The 27,485-nt window shown below is 40.3% G+C and overlaps 1 protein-coding gene across 3 annotated transcripts in view; it reads left to right on the top strand.

Annotated features, from left to right (window-relative positions):
- The window catches only part of ap3b1a (adaptor related protein complex 3 subunit beta 1a), a 315,493-nt gene that overhangs the window by 237,208 nt on the left and 50,800 nt on the right, over positions 1-27,485 (top strand). For all 3 annotated transcript variants that reach the window (XM_088000361.1, XM_088000365.1, XM_088000372.1), the window contains 2 exons: positions 23,115-23,346; positions 27,185-27,269. In XM_088000361.1, the coding sequence (XP_087856487.1) occupies positions 23,115-23,346; positions 27,185-27,269 (317 nt within the window). The remainder of the gene's footprint in view (positions 1-23,114; positions 23,347-27,184; positions 27,270-27,485) is intronic.

Here is a 27,485-nt window from a genome sequence, read left to right as displayed (position 1 = left end):
CTCAAAATACTTAATCTCAACTAACACTATGGATGTAATCCTGTACACAGGCTTTAGGTGTGGCACAGAGAACAGTAATTTTTTTAAAGGATGTTAGACTGCAGTTAGAACAGGCAAGTTAAGTACTCTAAAACAAGGAAACAATCCTTCTGCCATTTTCTCAGCTGCTGCCTTAAAGTGAAATGGAAGATATTACTTTATGTTCGACAATATTCACATTGCTTGGATTAAAAGTGACAAATAACATTTGTGCCACACAAGTGCCAGGCAATGACTCATCCATTCAAGAGAAACACTGCTTCCCTTGATATTAGTTAGCAGTACCTGTGCTGGATCCCTCACTTTCGATATCATGGGAGTTATTGTTAACCAGATATTAACTGGGTCAGCCATAGAAATACTGTGAGAACCAGTCAGAGGGTGGAAATTTTGTGATGAGTAAGGCATCAAACTCATCCGTAACTTCCCAAAGCCTATCCATCATCCACATAGCACAATTCAGGAATATGATGGAATACTCTCCACTTGCCTTGATGAATGCAATTCCAACCATATTCAAAGCTCGACACAATCTAGAACAAAACAATACACTTGATTGGCAGTGCCTCTGCCATCTTAAGTACTCGTTCCTCCACTATCAGAACATAACAGCTGCAGTATGTACATTTACAAAACACTGCAGCATCTCTTCATTGCTCTTTTAAAAAGTGTTTCTAAATCAACGACCTCAATTGCAAAAGCCTAAAATTCTGAATTGCAGTATTTTTTGTTGAAAAGTTTGTATGTGTTATTTATTCGGTATAACCTTGCAAGTATTAGTCCATGTTCAGTGCATATTTAAGGATAGATATTTTGATATTTCACTTTTCCTATATCAGAGGGATCTCAGCAAGTGCATTTATTATTTTTAATATGAGACAGCACTCAATTAACTTAGTGTCGGGGTCTTGTGGCTGGTTTACAATTAGACATTTCACCCATTTGCATAGTTGGAGCTCACTTCATTATAAATAAATTCCATACCACTGGCAAGAAAATAAGCTTCAAACTCCAAATGTAACTAAGTATGCAAGTATAAATATGGAAAAGAGCCTAAATGAATATTTAGAAGAATTTCAAACTGAAAATTAAAGATGTTGTTTTGAAAATAGATGTATTAAGTTTGGCTAAGTTAACAATAGTTGAAATAACGAGGCTTAAAAGAACTGGAACGATCATGAAAATTTGGAAAATATGTCCATAACTGGTATCATATTACTCATTCACTTAGGTAATTTTCAAAGTTAATACAGTTTACCTAATGTGACTTCTTCATGTATAAGAATATCCAGTAAGTAAGTAGAATCATAGGGTCTGGCTCAGAAGGAGGCTATTCAACCCATAGTGCCTGCGCTGGCTGAATAAACTGGCTGTTCAATCTAATCATACTTTCCACCATCTGGTCCACAGACTTGCAGGTTAGTCTACGCCCCAAATACAGCAATTGTATTGCTTAGGACTTTCCCCCTCTTCCTCGATCCATAACTATCCGCCACCTCAATTATTTTATCCATATAGTCACCTTACAAGCTATTCTGTTCTAAGGAAAATATCCATAGCCTATCCAACCTTTACTCATACCTTCAATTTTCAAAGCTCAAACATTTTTGTAAATCTTTTGTGTACTCTCTAAAGAAGTTATGTTCTTCCTATAATGTAACCAGAACTGTGAACAGAAGTCCAGCTGAGGGCTAACCAGACTCTTACATAGTTCCAGCATTACCACCTTTCTTTGTATTCATTACCTTGCTCAATGAAGGGAAGTAGCCCATATGCTGCCTTTGTTACTTTTTCTACCTGTTCTGCTACCTTCAGGAACCAGTGGACATGCACTGCAAGGTTTCCCACTTCCTCAACTCCCCTCAATAGCCTCCCGTTTATTGTCTATTCACTTGCTTTGTTTGCCCTCTCCAAATGCATAATCTTGTATTCCTCTGGATTGAATTCAATTTGCTACTTTCCCTTCCTTTGACAATTACTGCTTAACCCATGCCTCTCCAAGTAACAGTTGATCCTAACACTCAATAATTGACACCAGTTAATTTGTTTACCACCAAGGTCAGACTTACCAGCATCTTCTTACTTGGCTTATCCCTTACACTCATTTTGAATGATGGTGCAATGTTTACCTACATACTGTATAGTGATCATCTGAAAATGCTCTTTTGAGTTTGATATTTGCTCACTGCGTACTCCGATTAAATCTTACCCCCCCCCCCCCCCCCACTCTGCTAAGCAGGAGGCAGTACTTTCATTTTCCTACTTCAAAAACAGGAAATTCATATATTGTATTCATAAAGCATCTTTAATCTAATGGACTCCAATGCATTTCACAGTAGCAATATAAAATGAAGTATGACAGCAAACCACATAAGATGATACTGGGTCAAATGACCAATACTTTAATACCCTGTCATAAAAGTGAAAGCTTACCCTCCTACAGGTCTGTTCTCATCCAAACTGATCATCGGATTCTTCAGGTTCATTTCTGATTGATGGCAAGGCATTCATAATGTGCTGTTGAGAGCCTTTGTCTGCTCCACCATGCCAATTATGTTCTATTGTTTTGAATTGTTAGCAGTACCAAAGGGCATGGTGCACTGTTTCCATTAATATTGTTTGTCAGATCATTGGAAACGTTCCCATACTTAATCACAGACTCAGTAATTGGATTTTCGTTGTTTGCATTATTTTCCCCACACAACCATTATTTCATTATTGTGCAAAATACCTTTTAAAATTTCTATAATAAACATTTAAAATTAAATTTTTACCTAGTAATTGCTTAATGCTGTTTAGTAAAATCACTCAGGAGGAAAAGTCGTGGACAAATAAAGGTTTGTGCCCGAATTATAGATGAGATAAAATAAAATTTGTTGCTTTCTTGCAAAATGTCAACAGTAATATGAGAAAAAATTATTCAGTCTTCCTGAAAAGCTTGCTGCAGCTTAACAAGTATTTAAAATGACTTTTTAAATGGTGCTGTTCAACTGGTTTATTAAAATTACAGTTTGCTGGATAAGCCTACAGAGTCCACAGATTTGACTCTCACTCTCACTTTCCTCTTGGTTATAGTGGTAACAGAGGGCAAGGCATAGAACTTTTGGTGATTGCTGTATTTTACTCAAAGAAAAGAACCTAAATAACTCTGAATTGTGAGGTTAGAAGTAGATGATTCCACCCAAAATGTTTGAGATTTCCACTGCACAACTACAGCTACATTCATTGCATTCCACCTTCCATGCAAAACCATCTGAGATGTCATCCTGCCATGCATATTTTAAAATATGCCTGCATAGATTTTCACATAGTCAGATTTCAGATCAGAGCTTAGACTTTGTTGGTCTGATGTTGTGTCCAGCACTGTTCCAAATAACTGCTGTATTGTGAACTGCCTGAAACTGATGCATAAATGTTTGTTTTGAGTTTCCACATTTGCTTTTCTGTCATGAAAACAAAGCAGATAATTAAGATCGCAAGAAAAGGTCAGTTAAAATTGGTCATTTGAGCAAGTCAGCTTCACCAGTGCAATAAATAAAATGTAGTAATGCTCAATAATCTCTTCTACAATCTCTTCCTTTTTTGTAAAATTCCAGGCCTTGTCTGAAGCACTGGCTTGAGCATTAGTTTTTACTCTGCACCCTGTAACAAAATTGCATTGAAAGCAGAGCTATCCCCTTCTATCTACCTACAATTTGTTATCCCTATGACACCACTTTAAGATGACAGTTGACTTTACCTTGATTAGGACAGTTTATTGCAGCTGAAGAGCAGCAGTCCACTTGTCCTTTACAGCCTTTGGATCCGCCAGCTCACATTGTTGATGCTTTTGGATGGACAGGAAGGATTAATTAGACCAGTTTGAGGGGGATATTTGAATCAACAAATCTAACTGTTTGCAAATAAAAGGCATGCCCCTTGCTATCGGATTCTTCAGGTTCATTTCTGATTGATGGCAAGGCATTCATAATGTGCTGTTGAGACCCTTTGTCAGCCATGTCCATTCATTAGTGTAAATTAGTTTAGAAGAACATTTGGATTGAGTCGATGCATCAAGCCACAGAGATAAATGATCAGAATAATGTTCACGTGTTTGTTCAAAGCCGCATCTTACTAAAATCCTAGTTCACCCCTAGTTATAAATTTAGTCTCCAGCTTTCCTGAGTGAAATGAGTTGTGCAGTTCCAAGCTGTTTCAATTGGTTTTCACCACATAGCACAGCTTGTAATGTGGCATAAATTGAAGATCTTGAACATAAACCGCAGGATGCTAGTGTGGAAAACGCAGATTGTTCACGGAAAATGCCATATTGTGTAAAAGAAAAAATCTTTTTTACAACTGCACAGTATCCATGGCTGAGATTATAATTGAGACCTTTGAAGCTGCTTGACTCTAGACAATGCTGTTAAGGAATGAGACTGTTTATTCCCCACTCCCTGTGTGCTTAGCATGGATTGTATTCCAGTGCTTACAGAGGAGGTTTAGTTCTCCAGAACAGGAAAACCTGGCCATTGAGGAAGGTCAGAGGGCTTAGAAATCTCGAGATCCCGTCACCTATGGAAGCTTTTTCTTTGACTACGAGACAAATTAGAAATAAAATTTTAATTTATGTGGCACCTTCTACATTTTACAATGTAGTCCCATAGTGTTTCACAGCTGTATCAGATGCAGGAGCAGGAATAGGCATTCAGCCCATTGATCCACTTCAGCATATAATATGATCTTGACTAATCAAACACATCAAAGTCTTTTACCCACACTATCTCCATAACCCCTTTTGGCATTGACAATTAGAAATCTAACAACCTCTACTTTAAACATACTCAAAGACTGAGCCTCCACAATCCTCGTAGTTGAGAATTCTGAAGATTCTCAACACTTAAGAATTTCTACTCATTTTAGTCTCAAAATGGCATCCCCCCTCATTTTCAAGTTTTGCCTCAGGTTATAGAATTCCCAGGCACAAAAATATCTGTTTATTCCTTTAATATTTTCCTTTTGCATTTCAATGAAAGCACCCCTCATTCTTTGAAACTCAAAAACACAGCTCCACTTTGCCCACACTCCATAGGATAGTCCTGCTATTCTGAGAATGTCTGGTGAAGCTTTGCGTGCTCCCTCTATGGCAATAATATCTTAATGGTATAAATATTGATATAAACAATTTAAATGAAAATTTAGGAAGCATGGTGAGTAAGTTTGCAGATGACCCCAAAATGATGATAAAGTGGACAGTGAAGAAGTTTACTTACGATTACGAAGGGATCTTGTTCAATTCGGCCAATAAGCTGAAGAGTGACAGGTGGAGTTTAATTTAGATAAACACAAAGTATTGCACTTCGGTAAAACAAACAAGGGTAGGGCTTGTACAGTTAATGGTAGGCCCCCTGGGGAGTGGTGTTGAACAGAAACTTCACAGTTCAGGTACGTTGTTCTTTGAAAGTTGCGTCACAGGTAAACAGGATGGCTAAGGTATTTAACACATCTGCCTTCAATGCTCAGACCATGGAGTATAGGAGTTTGGACATGTTGCGATTGTACAAGACATTGGTGAGGCCACTTTTGAAGTACTCTGTACAGTTCTAGGTGCCTGGTTATAGGAAGGATGGATAATATTAAATTGGAGATGGGGCAGAAAACATTTTCAGGAATGTTACAGGGTTTGAATTATAGGGAGAGACTAGATAGGCTGGGACATCTTTCACCTGAGCATAGGAAGTTGAGATGGAAATGTGTTGCTGGAAAAGCGCAGCAGGTCAGGCAGCATCCAGGGAACAGGAGAATCGACGTTTCGGGCATAAGCCCTTATTCCTGAAGAAGGGCTTATGACCGAAACGTCGATTCTCCTGTCCCCTGGATGCTGCCTGACCTGCTGCGCTTTTCCAGCAACACATTTCCAGCTCTGATCTCCAGCATCTGCAGACCTCACTTTCTCCCCATAGGAGGTTGAGGTGGCCTTACAGATATTTTTAAAATCATGAGGGGAATAGATGGTGTTTAGTAAAGGTCTTTTCTGTAGGGTACAGGAGTCCAAAACTAGAGGGCATATTTTTAAGGTGCAAAGAGAGATTAAAAGAGACCTAAGAGCAATTTTTTTCACACAGGGTGGATCATATGTGGAATGAACTGCCATTGGAAGTAGTAGGTGCAGGTACAGCTTGAACATTTAGAAGACATTTGGATAGATACATGAACGGGAAATGTTTAGGGGGATATGGACCAAATGCAGGCAAACAGAACTAGCTTAACTTGGAAAATTTAGTTGGCATGAACATGTTAGGCTGAAGGATCTGTTTCCATGCCCTGACCGTATGACTATGTAAGGAGATCAAAACTGCACATAGCACTCCAGGTGTGATCTAATGGAGTTTGTATACAATTGAAGCAAGACTTCATTGCTCCTTTTACTCAAATCCTCTTGCGATAAAATTTAACATTCCATTAGCCTTCCCAATAGCTTGCAACACCTACATGATACCTCTCACTAGCTTAATGACAAGGACACAAGGTCCCCTTGCATGCCTAGACTGTCTCACCTCTTACCATTTGAGAAATACTCCACATTTGTTTCACCCTATAAAAGCAGATAACCCCTCATTTTTCCACATGATATTCTGTCTGCCATGTTATTGCACACTTGCTGAGCCTGTCCAAACCCCCCTCCATTTTAATCTAGTTGGTCTCACCCCTGGAGCATTGACAGTTTGAACTGGCTGACCTGAAGACTGTAATGGACTGTTGCCCTTCAGTTGCAATAAATCTGTCTCAGTCAAGGTAAAGACTGCCATCTTGGGTCCTAAAGTGATGTCACAGAGACTGAGGCTTTGATAGCAATATTGAAGAATAAAGATCTGAGGGTACACTTCTGCTTTCCATTTATCAGATTGAACTTGGGGTGCAGAGATGAAAACTAATGCCGCAACCAATGCGTCCGGCAAAGCCTTAGAATCCTGAAACAGCTTTGCGTCATATTCACGGGAAACTTTCCGATTTAACTTTGTATTATCTCCAAATTTGGTGGTAATATTTTTATCCAAGTGTCAATTTAACATGTTTTTTAAATGATTCAATTCTGGATTTTTCCTGCTACAGGTAAAGCTGGCAGGTCTGTAATTCCCTGTTTCATATCTTGTTCCCTTCTTAAATAGTAGGATGGCATCTGCTAGCTTACAGTCTGTAACAATCATTCCACAATCTATGGAATTGTGGGCGATCACAAATGTATCTATTATCTCTGTAGCCACCAACTTCATCTCCCTGGGATGTAGAGTATCAGGTCCTGGGAGTTGTAAGTTTTCAGCCCCATTAATATGTTCAGTATAACCTTGCAAAAGCTAATTTTCTTCGAGTCCACATCCTGAGCCACTTGGGATCTCTTGTGCAATTCCTTTATCTTCAGAGTACAGATACACAGTAATTCAGCTGACAACCATTTCACATTTCCTCATTATAAACCCTTAAGGATCCACATTCTTAACCAAATATTTCCATTTTTACATGTCTGGTCAAGTTTTAGTCTTTTTCATTTGTTTTTGCAAGGTTGCATTCAAATTCTATTCCTTTACTGATCAGTTAGTTGGTTGTCTTTTGCTGTGTTCTAAAAGCTTCACAATCCACAGATTTATTATTCTTTTCAGGCCACTTTGAGACTTTTAATCTTCCACAATCCTGGACTTCCTTTGTCAGCCACAGTTGGCTAAGTTTTGAGTTTTTGCAAGTTGAAGTACAATTGCTGTAAACTATACAATAGTTCTTTTCAGGATTTTCCGTTGCCTATGTCCAGTCATGCCTTTGAATGTATTTTCTTAGTCCAGCTCAGCCAATTTCCCTTATTCAGATTTAACACCCATGCTTCAGATTGAACGAACTCACTTTCAAAAATAATGTAAAATTCATGTAGTCACTCATCCCTAAATTTCTCTTAATGAGCCCTTTTTCATTACATATGCTGTATCTAAAATTGTCTGCTCGTCCTCTAAAGCTTTAGAATTTTTGATTTTTCCATCCTATATGTAGGGCTTGCCTATTCCACAAGCTTCCCTCATCAGATTTCCAGGTAGATTTGCTCCACCTGATCAGAAGTGATGTGAAATACTTCCGGACCAGGTGTGACTTGAACCTGAGACCTCTACCCAAGAGATAGGGACATTTCCACTGTGCCACAAGAGTCCCTCTCCTAACGTAGACCATCTCCTATTACTATTTGGCCAATAAATACTTTCTGACCTGGGTTACCCCACAGGTCCCAAGCACCCCCACCCACCCCTCCGATAAACTAGGTTAAACCCATCCCAATAGCATGAGCAAATCCTCCTGAGAGGGTACCAATCCTCTCAAATCTGCCCCCTCTCCTACACTAGTTTTCCAGTGACATGTTTAATCAATGAGTTCTCTTGTCCTTGTGCTCAGCAGTTAGGAGTGGGAATAATCCTAAGATTACTGCTCTTGAAGGGAGGTCTTGGCCTAGTGGTATTCTCACTAGACTATTAATCCAGAAAGGAGAAAGTCAAGATGCTGGAGATCAGAGTAGAGAGTGTGGTGCTGGAAAATGCTGCAGGTCAGGCAACATCTGAGGAACAGGAGAATTCTGATGAAGGACTTATGCCTGAAATGTCAGTTCTCTTGCCCCTTAGATGCTGCCTGACCTGCTGTGCTTTTCCAGCAACACATTCTCTACTATTAATCCAGAAATACTCGTACAGTTCTGGGGACCTCGGTTCAAATCCTGCCATGGCAGATGATGGAATGCAAATTCAACAAATATCTGGAATTTGGAGTCTAATGACTGTGAAGCCATTGTTAATTGTTAGAAAAATCCAACTGGTTCGCTAATGTCATTTAGGGAAGGAAATTACATGTGACTCCAGACTCTCAGCAATGTGCTTGATGTGTAACTGTCTTCTGCACAATTGGAGTTGGCTAATAAATGGCAGTGACATCCATATGCTATGAAGAAATAAAAAAAATTGAGGCCCTGCTTTTTAATTTCATCCCTAATTCCCTGAAATCTGCTTTCAGGATTTTAATCTCTTTTCCTACCTGAGTTGTTGGTACAACCTCCTCTCCCCTCTTGCCTCGGTGATGCTGACTGTCTGTCTTTAAATTCTTGTCTGCCTTGCTCCTGACTCCGATAAGTGTAGTTGGAAGGATTTGTACAGGTAGACTGTAATAAATTTCTGAGCTGTTTGCCTTAACCACTAATTGGTGTGACTTCAAGCCCCTAAAAAATATCAAGAAAGATACTGAGATCAGGCTGAAGATACTTAGTGGATTGGTTAGAAATCCTGAGTTGGAGAGACATTTTCAGGAGAACCTTAAAGGAGATGAATAGAAAAGGGCAATGACTTTAGGAGGACTAAGAAAGAGCTAGTCTTGGTGGTGGGGCAGGAATTAGATTGCAGAAGAACAGAATGAATCTGCTTTGGAGTGACACTGATTTTAACAGGGATAGCCAGCATGGATTTGTTTAGGGAAGGTCGTGTCTGACAAATTTGATCAAATGTTTTAGAGGTAACCAGGAACGATGTTGTTACCAGTGCTTTTGATATGGTCTACATGGACTTTAGGCAAACTGGTAAAGAAAGTAGGAGCCCATGGAATCCAACACACGCTGGCGTATCGGATCCAAAATTAACTGGCACAGGAAGAATAGGTTAATGGTAGAAGGATGTTTCTGTAAGTTTTGATGCTGGGGCTTTTGCTGTTTCTGCCGTGCATCTAAGAGTTAGGCTTAACTATAGGGCGTTATTATGAAGCTTGAGGAGCAGTTGCAAATGGAATTCAACCTGGAAAATGAGAAGTAATGTACGTGGTGAGGACTATCAAAGTATGAGATTGCACTTTGGATGATCGGACCCTGATAAGTGCTGAAGATCTGAGCAACCTTGTTGTGCAGATCTACAGGTCACTGAAGGGAGACTGTGTATAAAATGTTTGGCAGGCCACAACTGAAGTGCTGTGTGTGCAGTTCTGGTCACTACAAAATAGGAAGGATGTGATTGAACTGGAGAGGGTACAGAGGAGATTTACCAGAATGCTGCCTGGGCTGGAGGGTCTGCACTATGGAGAAAGATTGGAAAAGCTGAAGTTTCCTTTTGAAGCAGTGAAGGTTGAGAGGGGTCTGAAAGATTGAGAGTCATAGGTGGGATGGATAAGCAAGGCACATTTTCTAATAGTAAAGAACTCCTTAATCAGGCTGCACAGATTTGAGGTAGAAAGCTAAAAGGACTAAATGTTTTCACTCTGGCAATTGGCACCTGGAACTTGCTGCTATAAAGGGCAGTTGAGGCAGGAACATTCATAACATTTAAGCAGTGTTTAGATACTCACTTGCATTGCCATAGCCTCCAGGGCTATAGGCCAAAAACTGGAAAATGAGATTCATTTAGTCAGATCTTTGTTGAACGACATGGGCACAATGGGCCAAATTAGACAAACAAAAGGTTGGAAGAGAAAAGCAAGCCAGGCATCATCAGGAGGTGGAGAAGTTGATGTTTCTGATTGAAACCCTTCTGGCTATTGAGGAAGTGCAGCATAGGTTCACGAGGTCAATTCCTGGAATGGCGGGACTACCTTATGTTGAAAGACTGGAGCGACTGGGCTCGTATACCCTTGAGTTTAGAAGACTGAGAGGGGATCTGATTGAGACATATAAGATTATTAAAGGATTGGACACTCTGGAGGCAGGAAACATGTTTCCGCTGATGGGTGAGTGCTGAATCAGAGGACACAGCTTAAAAATACGGGGTAGACCATTTAGGACAGAGATGAGGAGAAACTTCTTCACCCAGAGAGTGGTGTCTGTGTGGAATGCTCTGCCCCAAAGAGCAGTGGAGGCCAAGTCTCTGAATTCATTTAAGAAAGAGTTGAATAGAGCTCTCAAGGATAGTGGAATCAAGGGTTATGAAGATAAGGCAGGAACTGGATACTGATTAAGGATGATCAGCCATGATCATATTGAATGGTGGTGCAGGCTCGAAGGGCAGAATGGCCTACTCCTGCACCTATTGTCTATTGTTAGTGGGCCAAATAGCCACCACCTATGCAGTAAACATCCACTGGTGTAAAGCAATTAGAGTTTATCTTTCTCACACAAGGTCATAGGGATGCCACTGGAATTGTCCTACCATCAACAATTTTCTGAGAATCCTTGTTTTCTAAGGGTGAGATTTTTTTGGCAAAGCTGTCGATGTTCAGAAATGCATTTTCTCAAGGGCACTTGGAGATGGGCAGTAAATAGTAGCTGAGCCAATGATGTCCACATTCCATAAACAAATATTTTTTTAGAATGTATTTTCCATGTTTTTTTGAGTATCACTGAGTGAGGTTTCGAAATTTTGCTGTAATCCTTTGGATGTGCCATTATTTTCCAATAATAGCTAGATTAATGCTTCCTTGCTATTTTTTCCTTGATACAGAGACAGTCATTAAGCACAACTAAAACTGAAGCTATGATGGAAAAGAGATTTTTTTTCCTTAGGCTAACTGTTAGCTTCTATCCAAAATGAATTCTCCTGAAGTGGGTGAATAGTGTTCAAAAACTGTGTTGAGCCCTGAATGCTTGATTTGTTTTTGTGTGACTCAAAATGAATATTGTGGAAAGATTATGAGAGAATGCATCAGAACATTTTACATATCCAATGAAAGTGTGTGTCTTAATGGACTTCTGCAAACTACCCAGTATCCTTGAGGGTACTTTTAGAACGTCAGCAGGATTTTCAGGTCATTTGACAAAAAGGATATCTGCCTTGTAGCTTACTCAAAGGTGACTATTTCTTGCATCAATCACCTCAGCTTTAAGTTGAAGCATAATAGACCCCCTCAATCAACATTTCCAAATGCTTTATCACTTGTTCATAAAAAAAAGGGGTGAAAAATCAAAGATCGACTGCTAAGTCAAGGTTAGGTAATTTGTTCTGAATTATAGTTACATTTACACTAAGGGAAGAGTTTATAAAATATAAGGTCTTACTCAATGTCCGTTTTGTCAACTGGTGATGATATGCAGTTGAAGCTAAATTCAGACCTTGAAAAATGACAGCATTGTTGAGCTGTGATTCTGGACAAGATAAAGCAAAGATTAAGACATCACTTATTGACAGACAAAACGAGTTAGGAAAACTGCAGTGATGAATATCCAGCTCAAACCTGCAAGGTCAGAGTAAATAGCCTTACCTTTAAGGAAATATAAGTTGACCACATGTAAACACAACTTTAAATTACAGCAGCTTTTACATCTTTCATTCATTCAGTATTTCATTTTTATCACCCTACATTTTCAAATAGCTGTGGTTCTTGCTTAAGGAGGCACAGCTACTGAAATAGCAGATCTATTGAATAAGATTTTGCAACTGCTTTTTGATTTGAGGTTTAAGATTTACTTTGGGGTGATTAGTTAAAGTTGTGTTAAGTTTTGAAGCTGCGAAGGCCATTTTATATGGTTTTGATATTGAATGCTGTTCCATCTAGTGTTACACCATATAGAATCCTACAGCACCGAGCAGACCATTCTGCCCAATGTGCCAATACTAGCTTCTTGAAAGAAGTATTCAGTTGGCTCCAGACCCCTGTTCAGTCCCCATAACCAGCTAAAAGTGCTTCCATGTGCTTGCAGGCAAGGCAGTTCAGAGCATTGTAACACTTGATAATTCTGAGCTCCCCAGCTGGGAATCTTTCAAATATGTACTAAAAAGGCATCTTTTCCAGAGCTTCCTTTGAATAGTCCACCTTAATTCAAGATGATCAGTGGACTTCAGTGAATATCTTGTTGAATGCCTTCTGGATGTCCAAATACTACATAACCTACTTGTTTCACTCTACCCACACTGGTTGAGACTTCCTCAAAACACGAACAAATTAGTCAGACATGATTTTCCTTTCATGAAGCTATGTTGACTTCTCTTGATTAGGTTATGATGTTTGAAATATGATGCTTTTACTTCCTTAATTGATTTCAATATTTTTCCAGCAGCAGATGTTAGGCTAATCAGCCTTGTGGTTACTATTTTTAGTATATTCTATATTATTTTTAAAATAGGGGTGTTACATTGACATGCACAACTTAGCTTTGGATTAATAGAACTATATTAGCTGATGTAGTCCTCCATATCTTTGCTCATGCTTGGCCACTAGAGTACTTCTCTTCCCTGTCTCAGACTAGACAGTTCCTTAATGGTTTGCATGGATGCACTTCAGCATCTCTTCATCTTCGTCCCCTTTGGGATAAGCTGCCATCTTAGGCTATCATTTCACCTTTGTTTGCTGAAAACACAGAAAGAAACAAGTGTGTTCTTGATGCTTTCAGGTCCTCCTTTCATCACGACTTCCTGTTGCACTTGGCGAGTTGCATCTTTTTGTGGTGTTTCTTTGATTTCAGCAAGACTGTCAGCTTTTGGATTTAATATCACTGCTAGGTTGATAATTTCTATTGCATATCAAGCTCTTGCTTCTCCTTAAATCTGGAGTGTTTCATGCAGGCTTCGCTTTTTTGATAGGGAGTGTACCTTGTGACAGTCCATTAGCAGCTTATATCTGTGTCCCTTGTTATATGTTGCATCCAGATGTTACCTCATCAAATTGAATAATCTTTGCAAATCCTTTTGGAATAGGTCAAAGTGATTTGAGGAGAATGCTTGAAGTGGCTTGTAATCCGTGTTCACTGTTACTTTGACCCCAAACAGGTGTTGATTAAAATACACCCTAGCAAGGACTGTAGTCAATAATTCTTTAATCCAATTGGAGTATAGCATTGTTCAGTTTGCACTAATGCCCTGAATATGAAGGCAATTAGTTTTCCTTTGTGCGTAAAGGGTGCTCTATGTCTTAACTCACTGGCATCACACTGCAAGGTATATTCTTCATTGACACCATTGTTGCATTGGTGGTATTATCACTAGTAGTTTGATTCTAGTAAAACTTCGTAGGATATGTGGAACAATCCATCTTCCGCAACTACACTGGCCCCACCCCCCACCTTTTCCTCCGCTACATCAATGACTGTATCGGCGCCGCCTCGTGCTCCCACGAGGAGGTTGAACAGTTCATCCACTTCACCAACACCTTCCACCCCGACCTCAAATTCACCTGGACAGTCTCAGATTCCTCCCTCCCCTTCCTCGACCTTTCTATTTCTATCTCAGGCGACCGAATCAACACGGACATCTACTACAAACCGACCGACTCCCACAGCTGCCTGGAATACACCTCCTCCCATCCTGCCCCCTGTAAAAACGCCATCCCATTCTCCCAATTCCTTCGACTCCGCCGCATCTGCTCCCAGGAGGACCAGTTCCAAAAACGCACATCCCAGATGGTCTCCTTCTTCAAGGACCGCAATTTCCCCCCCGACGTGGTCGACGATGCCCTCCACCGCATCTCCTCCACTTCCCGATCCTCCGCCCTTGAACCCCGCCTCTCCAACCGCCACCAGGACAGAACCCCACTGGTCCTCACCTACCACCCCACCAATCTCCATGTACAGCGCATCATCCGCCGTCATTTCCGCCACCTCCAAACGGACCCCACCACCAAGGATATATTTCCCTCCCCTCCCCTCCCCTATCAGCATTCCGTAAAGACCACTCCCTCCGTGACTCCCTCGTCAGATCCACACCCCCCACCAACCCAACCTCCACTCCCGGCACCTTCCCCTGCAACCGCAGGAGGTGCAAGACTTGCGCCCACACCTCCCCCCTCACCTCCCTCCAAGGCCCCAAAGGAAACTTCCATATCCGCCACAGATTCACCTGTACCTCCACACATATCATCTATTGCATCCTTTGCACCCGATGTGGCCTCCTCTATATTGGGGAGACAGGCCGCCTACTTGCGGAGCGTTTCAGAGAACACCTCTGGGACACCCGGACCAACCAACCCAACCACCCTGTAGCTCAACATTTCAATTCCCCCTCCCACTCCACCAAGGATATGCAGGTCTTTGGACTCCTCCATCGTCAGACCACAACAAAACAACGGTTGGAGGAAGAACGCCTCATCTTCAGCCTAGGAACCCTCCAACCACAAGGGATGAACTCGGATTTCACCAGTTTCCTCATTTCCCCTCCCCCCAGCCTGTCTCAGTCAAATCCATCAAATTCAGCACCGCCTTCCTAACTTGCAATCTTCTTCCCGACCTCTCCGCCCCCACCCCAGTCTGACCTATCACCCTCACCTTGACCTCTTTCCACCTATCACATTTCCGACGCCCCTCCCCCAAGTCCCTCCTTCCTATCTTTTATCTTAGCCTGCTGGACCAACTTTCCTCATTCCTGAAGAAGGGCTAATGCCCGAAACGTCGATTCTCCTGTTCCCTAGATGCTGCCTGACCTCCTGCGCTTTTCCAGCAACACATTTCCATCTAGTAAAACTGTACCTTGTTCTGTACAATAATATCACTGTGTGCCCTTAACAGTGATTTTGCAGAGGTTCATACTCTGACAAATTAGCCAAATTAGCTACAGCACTCACCTTTCCAGTATCCAGATAGTCATGTGATTGTTAGTATGTGATCCTTGTCTTGCCATCAAACATCTTCCTTTGCATTTTTTTCTTGATCTTGTGAGCTCTCTGCAGCAGAATAAGACTGAGATTCAGAAACACATTTATCTAATATAGACATGTGACCATCTGTAAGAAAATTTCAGTGTGTTTGCAACAGTTTAACTATGATCAATTAGATAGGAAAAGTATTGCCAGGACTATTGAGGTGGTTTACTGATCGTGTCAACTGTCAGTTCACCCTCCATCATGTGTTGATTCATTAAAGTTGAGGGCTGACCTTGAACCAAAGTGTTAAGGAACTCTTCCCTGGGTCTTGTTCCTCCTCCTTGTGCCTATATTTCATCTGTGGAAGAGAGCTGTCTGGTCAGCACTGCCATCTGATGCACGCCCATTGACTCTAAGCATCTGTTTGTATGCCCCACAGTCTGCGGTGTCAGTCACCCATTTGAATCATTTTGGCCCAACTCACGACGTCAGAATAATCTTCACCTTACCCACTCCCAGCTTTCTTGAGAGTATGTTTCTCCTCTGAGCAGATATGCAGGATGCTTGTCTTTATGTCTAAGACAATACTATTTCTGATATCCACATGCAGTTGTCCAAATTCTCAGGATTCAGTGCATTGTCAGTTGGTCACATGCTAATCAATAGTCTCCCCCTCTTCAGTTCTGATGTTGAACAAAAATACCATTCATAAGTAACATTAATAAAGGGTTCAAAATAGGTCTTCAAAGCCTGCATAATCTCTCCTGACTGAGATCCAGGCTGTGGTATTGGTTTATCATGTAGCCTATAGCCTTCATTTATGTTCTCTTTATAGTCAACTCTTGTATGCTGAAGTTTTTGAAATAATTCTTTTTTTTAAAGTAACACTATATCATGTTGCCATTGAGTGTGGGAAAGGTTCTAATTCTGTCACATAGTCACATATGATGTAGTGAGCCCCATGTGTTTTAACGACAATAGTTTCAAGATTTTCGTTGGACTTTTAATTCCAGATTTTTACGAATTCAAATTTCACCATCTGCTGGCAGAATTGGAATGCAGGTCCCCAGAGCATTGCCAGGTCTCTGGATTACTCTTCCAAGAACGCCACCCTCCCCACCCTAGAAATGGATGTGTGAGAGAAACCAAGGAGGGTTCGTGTCCTCCAATTCAGTCTGAAAGATGAATGTGGAAAAATGTTACAGATTGCAGGGGGACTTGGATAAACTGCAGAATTGGACTGAGAGGTGACGAATGGAGTTCAATGCAGCTAAATGTGAGGTGATGCACTTTGGGAAGAACAACAGGAAGGTCGTGTACTGGGTCAATGGAAAGATTCTTGGTAGTGTGGATGTGAGAGGGATCTTGGAGTCCATGTACATAGATCCCTGAAAGTTGCCACCCAGGTGGATAGTGCTGTTAAGAAGGCATTACGGTGTGTTAGGTTTCATTCATAGAGGCATTGAGTTCCGGAGCCACAATATCATGCTGCAACTATACAAAATGCTAGTGCGGCCACACTTGGAATATTGTATTCATTTCTGGTCCCCATATTTTGGGAAGGATATGGAAGCATTGGAAAAGGTGCAGAGGAGATTTACCAGGATGTTGCCTGGTCTGGAGGGAAGGTCTTATGGGGAAAGGCTGAGAGACTTGGGTCTGTTCTCATTGGAGAGAAGAAGGTTAAGGGGGGATTTGATAGAGACATACAAGAAGATCAGAGGATTAGATAGGGTAGACAGTAAAAGACTTTTTCCTAGGATGATGACGTCAGCGTGTACGAGGGGGCATAACTACAAATTGAGGGCTGATAGATTTAAGACAGAGGCAGGTTCTTTACTCAGAGAGTGGTAAGGGCGTGGAATGCCCTACCTGCTAATGTAGTTAACTCAGCCACATTAGGGAGATTTAAACAATCCTTAGATAAGCACATGGATGATTTTGGGATAGAGTAGGGGGACGAGTTGAGAATAGTTCACAGGTCGGCGCAACATAGAGCGCTGATGGGCCTATTCTGCACTGTATTGTTCTATATTCTATGATATAGAAGAACTGGAAAAGAAGTAATCAAGAAATTGACAGCTCCTACAGACTGGGTTATCAGCATGATAATAATGGGAAAACCTGTAACAGTAAGAGTATGCGTAGATCCAAAGAACTTCAATAAAAGGTTACCGAGATCTCAAAATTGTATGCCAAGAATTTGAGATTTAGTCACAATTTGCCATAGTAAAGGACTTTACTACACTAGATGTGAAAGATAGCTATTGGCTAGTGAAGCTGTATCAAAATAACAATTTTCGCCATTTGGGAGAGGTAGAGGGAAAGGGAGTGGGAGAATGCAGAGGGGAGAGGGAGAATGCAGACAGCATGAGGTGATCATCCTAGAGCGGAAGCTATTGTGGTTAATCTGCTGGTGTATGGATATCTCGTCTGCAGAGAAAATATAAGAAGCCATCGTGGACCATGATCAAAATCTAGTGTGACTGCCAGAGGGAGAGCTTGGCTGATGAACTTGAAACTGGGCAAGAAAAAGATGCAATTGAAGATACCTGAAGTCAAATACGTGGGTCAAGTATTGACAGCCACATTACTTCTCTCAAATTCTGATGTGAAAGCTGTAGTGGAGATGGAGCAACCAATAGATTTGAAAGCAGTGTTACTATTAATTGGTTTTGTGAACAAGCAGTGTGATGTCAGGAAGGTAGGACTTGGAGAAACCCTTAGCCAGCATGGACAGCCAGCTAAATCTGTATTCAGGGCATTAATACAAACTGAACAATACTATAGTGAGAACAAGTGTTTGGCTGTAGTCTTTGCTGATGAACATTTAATTTGGAAGAGGCAAAGTGATTGTGTAGACTGACTGGAAGCCACTTCAAAGTATCTTCTTCAAATTATTTTTATGTATTCCAAAGCATCTGCAGTGAATGCTATTTTGTTTCCAGAGGCAACATCTGGTTGTGACTTGAAAGCAATGGAAGCATGCTGCTCTAACAAGCCTGTCAGCACTTTCTATGTAGAAAGTTAAGGATGCTAAGACAGCGTGAAATCTTACTGATTCAATGAGAAGCAACAGCTCAGCGTAATCCTGAAGTTGTCAACTCAACAGAGATATTGAATCTAAAAGACAAATGTATTGCCTAAACAATAGGCCAAATGGCATCCTGCAGTGTAAAACTTCTGCTCAACTCAAGCAAACGATGCAACATGATGCAGCTCTCCACATGCTGTGAGATGTAGTCATGATCTGAAGGCATTAAGAACACACCAGTTGTTATGAGAAAATATTAAACATAGAGAGATGAAGAGATAGCCAAAGATGGTGTCTTGTACAAAAGGAATAGTCATTTCTCCTAAGGCAATGAGAAAAAAAAGTAGTGCATCAGTGCAAGCCACCAATCAATCAAGTCTTCTCTGGGGAACACAAAAATGCTCTCTGGTCAAACATAAGTAACAAGGTAAGCACCATAGCCAATGTAGTGTTTCCAGATAAATACCAAGCAAGGTAAAGAGTTGCTTCAAATGTGTGACATCTCTGACATATCATGGATGAAGCTTGGGATAGACCTCTTCACTCTTGCAAGCACTGTTTATGATGTCGCCATCAACTGTTCAAGGTTTGTGTAAAGGTCTGTAGCTCGGTTGCTGTAGTTGTGGATATGTTCGCTGAGCTGGGAAGTTGATTTGCAGATGTTGGAAGATGTTGCAGACTATGGCAACCATCAACTGTTACTTTGACTGCCATCGAGAGTATGCAATGCCTTAAAGCACACTGTCACCATTACAGTTTTCTAACATTATGATGAATGATAATGGCTCAATTCTTGAGTGAACAATTCTGCTGTTTGTTCCAAGTTTGGGAAATTCACAATATATCATTTTCACACAATCGCTTTTCAAATGAAAAGGCTGAAGCAACAGTGTAAACTGCTGAAGAGATAATGAACAGCACATTTGTACATGGCAGTTCTGGACCACCTGAAATCACTGGGCTTGAAACATCAACTTTCCTCTCTCCACAGATACAGCCAGATCATCTGAGTTTCTGCAGCAATTTTGTCTTTTGTGTGGTTCAGTACAAATATAATGCTGCGTTCAAACTATTCTTCCAGACTTGGGTGGGGGGGCCGGGCGGGGGAGTTGGAGGGAGAGGAAAAACTATTGAAGTTCGTCTGAGTAACAAAATGAAGATGAAAGAACAGTTTTATTAAAATTAAATTTGGAATTCAGAGTTGAGCAATATCCCAGCATCCAACATTCTCTGGAGCAGGGAATTCTGCAGATTCATGACTCGAAGAAAAGTAATTTCTCGTTTTTTTTTTAAAACTGCTACCCCTTATCCTAAAACTGTGACTTTTCATTCTAGATTGCTCCACTTCTCAACGTCTGCTTTGTCAATCCCCCTTAGCATCTTGTATACCTCAATTAGATCTCCCCTCATTCTTCTAAACTCCAGAGTTTATGTCTAAACTGTCTGCTTTCTTAAGACAAACCCCTCGTCTCTGGAATCAATCTAGTGATCCTCCCTTGACCTGCCTCCAATGCAGCTACATCCCTTCTCAGTAAGGGGACTAAAATTGAATGCAATACAGTAGGTACAGACTCACTACTGCCTTGAAATGTTGCAACAACATTTCCCTACTTCTAAACTGTACTCCTTCAACAATAAATAATAATTTTCCATTTGCTTGCTTTGTTTCCTGAATGTTTTTATATTTTTTATGGACATTGCATTTAAGCGATTTTCTATATATTAGAAATATAGATTGACAATTGGGGATGTGTATAGGTCTTTTGCATATTATGGCAGTGGCATTTGCTTTGAAAGCATGAGAACGTTGTCATGAGTTTAGGGATTGGATCCCTTTTGCTTCCTTTTAGTTTCAAGTTATTTTGAGAATCTGGCATCTTTGTATCGATGAGGGAAGTTTGGAGTTACTGTTTAAATGCTTGTGTTTGACTGTTTAGGTATAATCCCTGTGAAAAATGACTGGAACAATCAACTGTTGATTATTAATGAAGCAATGGCATCACCTCATAAAACTCAGCAACTTGCAAATAGATTTTTATTTCATACAAAATAGACAAATTGTTTGAACTATTGCTTGAACTAACTACAAGTGACACTAAGTGCTTTACAAACCGAGGCACTGTAAGTTACCATTACGTAAAAACATATGTGGAGGCAGTACAGAACCTTTCATTTGCAGAGATGCTTCGATGTGCATTCAGTAATATTATTTCCAGTTAACCTAATTTAGTTCATTGTGCTACCTGTTGTTTTTAAGATTTTACTTTGCTTTTAGATTATTAGAAATGTGTCTATTTTCTTCTTTTAAAAAAGGCTTTGAAACCACCTCCTGTTTTTGAAGGTATAGCTTAAGAGCTATTGTAACGATAGACTTGGAAGATTCTAAGAACAGCTGTCTCATAAATTAATTATTAGTGACAAGTTTATATTGCATAAATCTAAATGAGTTGAGAGTATGGTCCATTACCAGCTAACTGCACAAGGTATTTGTCATTTTACACTCTTCAGTTATTTTTTAGTGAAGTGTTAAAAATGTAAGACTTTTCTTTTGGATGACATTGAGAGATGCTGTCTGTTTCTAAGAGAGGTAAAGGCCCATATAAATGTTTCACTAAACCTAAGTGTTACTCATTTGACAGTTATGTGCGCTGTCATTCCACGGGCTATTTGCTTATCGCAATAAACAGATGAAATATGTGAATGATCTGTAGTGGCCTTTCAGTGCATCAAGCCTTTTGAGGCTGTGATTTTCTTCATAGAACATTCTGCACAAAACATTCTGGGAATGGTGATACAGTCAGCAGTTGATTAGGAAGAGCACTTGCATCATCCTCTCAGTGGTTATATTTTGCGTGATAGAATTGCAAAATATTTTATAAAGATTATAGTTCACTCTTTGAAAGTAAACCAGGCATTGTCATTTTAAAAGTCCTCTAATAGATTTGTGTGTATTTTACACAGCAGAAGCAATGAATCACAAAAATAGTGACTGCATACTGAGCTGTTGCTTCGATGAAACTGCAGCAAAATCTGTGGATTTTTATTTATTGATAGGAATTTGGTTGTAAGCTGTCACTTTTTTTTAGGGACAAAATTTTGTTACAAGGGAACATCAGAATTTGTTCCCAGTTGTTTCTTTTGTTGCTGAATGACTTTGAGAGTCTAGTGAATGGGTAAACTGCCTGACCACATCTGGGAAATGAACAAAGAATTTAAACAAAAAAGAACTGCAACAACATGACACTTTGTTTCTATGTTTGATTTTAGCTATTTAAATACATTGTCAAATCATGGATTTGGAAAATCACAGATTATTGGAAGAACCATCCAAGTCACCCCACTCTTGAACCCTTTTTGCATATCGCAATTTCTCTTTCACAAGTACATCTCCAATTTCATGCAGTTTCTTCCAAATCATTGTAACTCACTGCTTAGCAAGAATACTCAGACTTCTTCCCTGCTGCATGCCAATATCTTTTGCCAATTATCTTAAATCTGTGATCTTGGCTAGTGGAAACCATTGTTCCCTATGCCCTCTATCAAAACTCCTCTTGACTTGAACATCCCTTGAACGTCTTGACTATCTATGACTGGAGGAAATGTTGTTAAAAATATTTCCTCTGAATAACCAAACTTCTTCACTTTTAATACTCTGGTAACTTTCCCCTGATCCCGAGTTCCTTGTTAAGCTGTGGTGCTGTGAATTGGACACACTACTCTGAACATCACTGATTGATTAGGCTTCAGATAAAGGTTTAGCAGAATATGTTTCCTTTTGTACTGTATCTCGATTAAAATAGCCAAGGATCAAATGTTTTTCAAAATCTTGCCAACTCTCCTGTCACCTTCAAATCTTTGAACATATAAAACCCTTGATGTCTCTTCCTGCAATTCCTTTAAAGTTATACCATCTAATCCTTACTAAATTGTATATTTTCCTTTTATAGTGCATCACAGTATTACTTTACACTTCACTGAATTAAATTTTTTTCACCACAAATCTATCCATTTCACTAGTCTCTATCCTCCTGACGTCAGCTAATGTTGCCCTCATTGTTTTCTTCATTTCCAAGCTTTGTGTCATCTGCAAATTTTGAAAATTACTACCCCTAGACCCAATTCAGATCATTTATACATATGTACAAGGGCAATGGTCCTAATACTGATCCTGAAAGACCTAATTTGTACTTCCCACCAACCTGAAAAATAATTATTCACTACTACCTTCTTTCTATCTCTTGGAATTTTGTATCTGTGCTGCCACTTTCCTTTAATTCCTTCGAGTTGAGTTTCTATTCTAGTAGCTTGTCTATTATATGGCTCTTTATCAAATACTTTGTGAGAGGTCATACTTCATCAACCCTGATGATGCAGAATTTAAGTTTGGATTAGGAGGAATCAGCAAAACAGATTTTCTTTTCAATTTAACTGCATGGGAAATGCAATAAATTAGACCTAGCTCTAATTCAGAATGATTGTAAGCAAAATAATGCAATTTTTCTACATTGTGCATAATTGTTTGAACTATTTAAATGACTTTTTTATTTCTGCTGAATAGGTGGCCACTCCAGTGTTTGTTCCTCCAAAATCATACATGCTACTTCATCGGATGTCTGGAAAAGGCCTTGGAGCGGAGTATCACTTTTCCCGTCGGCAGTGTATTTACAACTCAAAAATGGTTTCTGTTCAGATCATATTAACCAATAACTCCGATAAAGAAATCAAGAACATTCGAATAGGAGAACAGAAGCTTGCAACAGGGATGCGTATACATGATTTCTATGAAATAGGTAATGAAGCACAGCATTGGTATATAAGTTCCTGCTTTACATTTGGTTATGTTCCATCTTTTATTTATGTTTGTTGTGCATCTTCTTTTGTTTTAATTACTGTAAAACCACTACACCCATGCTTGCAGCCTTTTATAAGATACTGAGATTACTATTGGTGAAGTGATATATCTATAGATTAGTTCCATGCCCTCACCCTTTACTTTTCATGTTTTCAGACCGTTCAGTCCAACGTGTCCATGCCGACAGATGTCCTAAATAAATTTTGTCCCATTTGCCAGCATTTGTCATATATTCCTCTAAACCCTTCCTATTCATATAAACCCTTCCTATTCGTATAAACATCCGATGCCTTTTAAATACTGTAATTGTACCAACCTCCACCATTTCCTCTGGCAGCTCATTCCATCTGTGCGCTATACTGTGTGAAAACGTTGCCCCTTATGTCCCTTTTAAATCCTTCCCCTCTCACCTTAAATCTATGACAGCTAATTTTGGATGCCCCCACTTTGGGGTAAAAGATCTTGCCTATTTACCCTATACATTCCCCTCATAATTTTATAAACATCTATAAGGTCACCCCTCAGCCTCTGATGCTCCAGGGAAAACAGCTCCCACCTATTCAGCCTCTTCCTATAGCTCAAATCCTCCAACCCTGGTAACATCCTTGTAAATCTTTTCTGAACCCTTTCAAGTTTCACCACATTCCTCCACAGCAGGGAGACCAGAATTGCACACAGTATTCCATTGGCCTAACCAATGTCCTGTACAGCTGCAATGTGACCTCCCAACTCCTATATTCAATGTACATACTCACCAACAAAAAGCAAGCATACCAAATGCTGCCTTCACTAATCTGTCCATCTTTAACTCCATTTTCAAGGAACTATGAACCTGCATTCCAAGGTCTCTTTGTTCAGCAATCCTACCCAGAACCTTACCAGTAAGTGTATAAGTCCTGCCCTGATTTGTCTTTCCAAAATGCAGCACCTCTCATTTACTCAAATTAAACTCTATCTGGCACTACTTGGCTTATCTGGTCAAGGCCCTGCTGAACTCTTCGGTAACCATTTTTACTGTCCACTGCACCACCAATTCTGGTGTCATCTGTAAACTTACGAACTATACGTCCTATGTTCACATCCAAATCATTTATATAAAGGATCCAGCATTGATCCTTGAACAACATCGCTGGTCACAGACATCCATTCTAAAAAGCAAGGCAGCATCATCAACACCCTCGTCCTCTACCTTCAAGCCAGTACCGAATCCAAACAGTTAACTCTTTCTGTATTCCATATGATCTAACCTTGCTAATCTAGGCAAAAGTGAGGACTGCAGATGCTGGAAACCAGAGTTTAGATCAGAGTGGTGCTGGAAAAGCACAGCAGGTCAGGCAGCATCCGAGGAGCAGGAAAAATCAGTGTTTTGGGCAAAAGCTCTTCATCAGGAATAGAGGCAGGAAGCCTCCAGGGTGGAGAGAGAAAACCTTGCTAATCTGTCTACCTTGAAGAGCCTTATTAAATGCCTTACTGAAGTCCATATAGATCACGTCCACTGCTCTTCCCTCATTCAATCCTCTTTGTTACTACTTCAAAAAACTCCATTGTTAGTGAGAATGACTTCCCATGCACAAAGCCATGTTGACCATCCCTAATCAGTCTTTGTCTTTGCAAATGTAATCCTGTCCCTCAGGATTCCCTCCGACAATTTGCCCACCACTGATGTCAGGCTCACCAGTCTGTAGTTCCCTGGATTTTCCTTACCATTTTTCTTAAATAGTAGCATCGCATTAGCCAAGCTCCAGTCTTTTGGCACTTGACCTGTGGCTATCGATGATATAAATACCTCAGCAAGGGGCCCAGCAATCACTTCCCTAGCTTCCTGCAGAGTTCTAGGGTACACCTGATCAGGTCCTGGAGATTTATCCACCTTTATGCTCTTTAAGCCATCCAGCCCCAACCACCACCTCTGTAGTATTGGCAGTTTTCAAGATGTCATTATTTCTTTCCCAATGTTCTATAACTTCCATTTCCTTCTCCACAGTAAACACTGCAAAATACTTGCTTAATATCCGTTGGAGATAAGGGAGTGTCTGGCATCTACTTGGTAACTTTTCTTAGCAATAGAGTTCAAATAATTGTACTTTAGTCAGATATGTTTTTAACATGCCCTTTTTCTTAATCGTGTAGTTTAGTTAATGTCAAAAGCCAAAATTACAAAGAAAAGATTTCATTTATGTTTTCCCTGAGGGCGTTGATTACGCTGACAAGGTGTTGGGACATAACAGACCACAAAGCACTCCAATTTCTGTCCTGTGTAGTTAACTGATATATTGCCTTAGAGGATAGGGATGTGGTAGGAAAGGAGGAGAGGGAGGACAGTGGAAGGCATGTTAGAATTGACCTCAGCATCTTTGTGTTAGGAAGGCTGAAGCCCATGTGCTGGAATGCTGTTTACCAACTGCCAATGAAAATGCATTTGTGGATCTCAGTTGAATGCAAGATTTGACTTGCTTTGAAAGGTCAAGATGTAGGTCACTTCTAAGTGACTGTGTGAAAATTTGGCAACGGGTGTGTAATGTGGCAAACCTGTGAACTTGCCCACTTTTTAGGAAGAATAGAAATGCAAATTATATAAAATGGTCGAAGCTTACAGAATGCTGCAGTGCAGAGGGATCCAGGTGTCCTTGTCAGTGAATCATTTAAAAACAAATATGCAAGTACACCAAGTAATTGAAAATGAAATACTGCTTTTATTGTAAGCAGGGTGGGTTATAGAACGGTTTGCTGCAACTGTAGGGGGCATTGATAGGACCACACCTGGAGTAGTGTGGACAATTCTGGTATTCTCAATTAAGAAAGGGTTTGCTTGTATTGGTAACAGTTCAGAGAAGGTTTACAATGCTGATTCCTGGGATGAAGGCATTATCTTAAGATAATGGATGAATGGTTTGGGCCCAGAAAAATGTGTGTCTTACTGAAACGCATGGGAATGCACAGTAGGTGTTGAATGGATGTTTCCACTCATGGGAGAATTTTGAACGAGGGGCACAGTTTTAAAAATAAAGGATCTCCTATTTAAGACAGTTGGGGAGTTTCTTCTCTTCCCTTCCTTTGCTTTTGGAACGTATTCGACAGAAAGCAGTGGGGGTTGGGTCATTGAATTTATTCCGAGTTGAGACTTTTGTTTGATGAGGTGTCAACAGTTTATGCAAAACAGGTAAATTAGATTAGATTCCCAACAGGATGGAAACAGGCCCTTCGGCCCAACAAGTCCACACCGACCCTCTGAAGAGAACCCCACCCAGACCCATTCCCCACGTTTACCCCTGATTAATGCACCTAACACTAGGACAATTTAGTATGGCCAATTCAACTGACCTGCACATCTTTGGATTGTGTGAGGAAACTGGAGCACCCGGAGGAAACCCACATAGACATGGGGAAAATGTGCAAACTTCACAGACAGTCGCCCGAGGCTGGAATCAAACCCAGGTCCCTGGCACTGTGAGACAATAGTGCTAACCACTGAGCCACCGTGCCATAGGAAAATTAGGTCAGCTATGATATTGAGTACTGGAGCAGACTGGGTGGACCTACTGCTGCCCCTATTTCTATGCAGAGGAAGTTCTGTGAAATATTGTGGGGGAAAGAAAAGCACATTTTAATTTTCTAAAAAGATTATTCTAACAAGAGTCATTGCCATTGTGTTGGAATCCTGGAATAATGCTGCATGAAAGGAGGCCAATCGACTCAAAATTTCTGTGCCAATGGAATAGTAATTAGAAATGGTCTTCTATTACTGTATCTGCAAAATACATAATTTTTTGTTTCAGAGTGTCTTGAGCCTGGAACATCAAAGACTGCTTCAATGGGTATTGACTTCTGTGATTCTACACAGGCTGCCAACTTTGTACTATGGTAAGTAAGCTATTTGTCATCAATCTTTCTGCTAAAATATTTTAGACTTGTGACTTATCATTTGATCATATTTGTGAACATCGAGTGAAAGTTCAGCTGGTAAGAGAGGGATTGTGTCGGTGGTGTATAATGGGCCTATATTTAGTATTTAGAGAATTGCTCACTCCACCTAATTACAGGATTATTTTAATTTGTGGTTTTAGATATCCGTCTATT

The sequence above is a fragment of the Chiloscyllium plagiosum genome, unplaced genomic scaffold, assembly GCF_037043375.1.
Source record: "Chiloscyllium plagiosum isolate Xiang-an unplaced genomic scaffold, Cpla_swu_hap1 HiC_scaffold_2, whole genome shotgun sequence".
In the NCBI taxonomy this organism is placed as follows: Eukaryota; Metazoa; Chordata; class Chondrichthyes; order Orectolobiformes; family Hemiscylliidae; genus Chiloscyllium; species Chiloscyllium plagiosum.
This window is presented reverse-complemented; position numbering and strand designations above follow the sequence as displayed.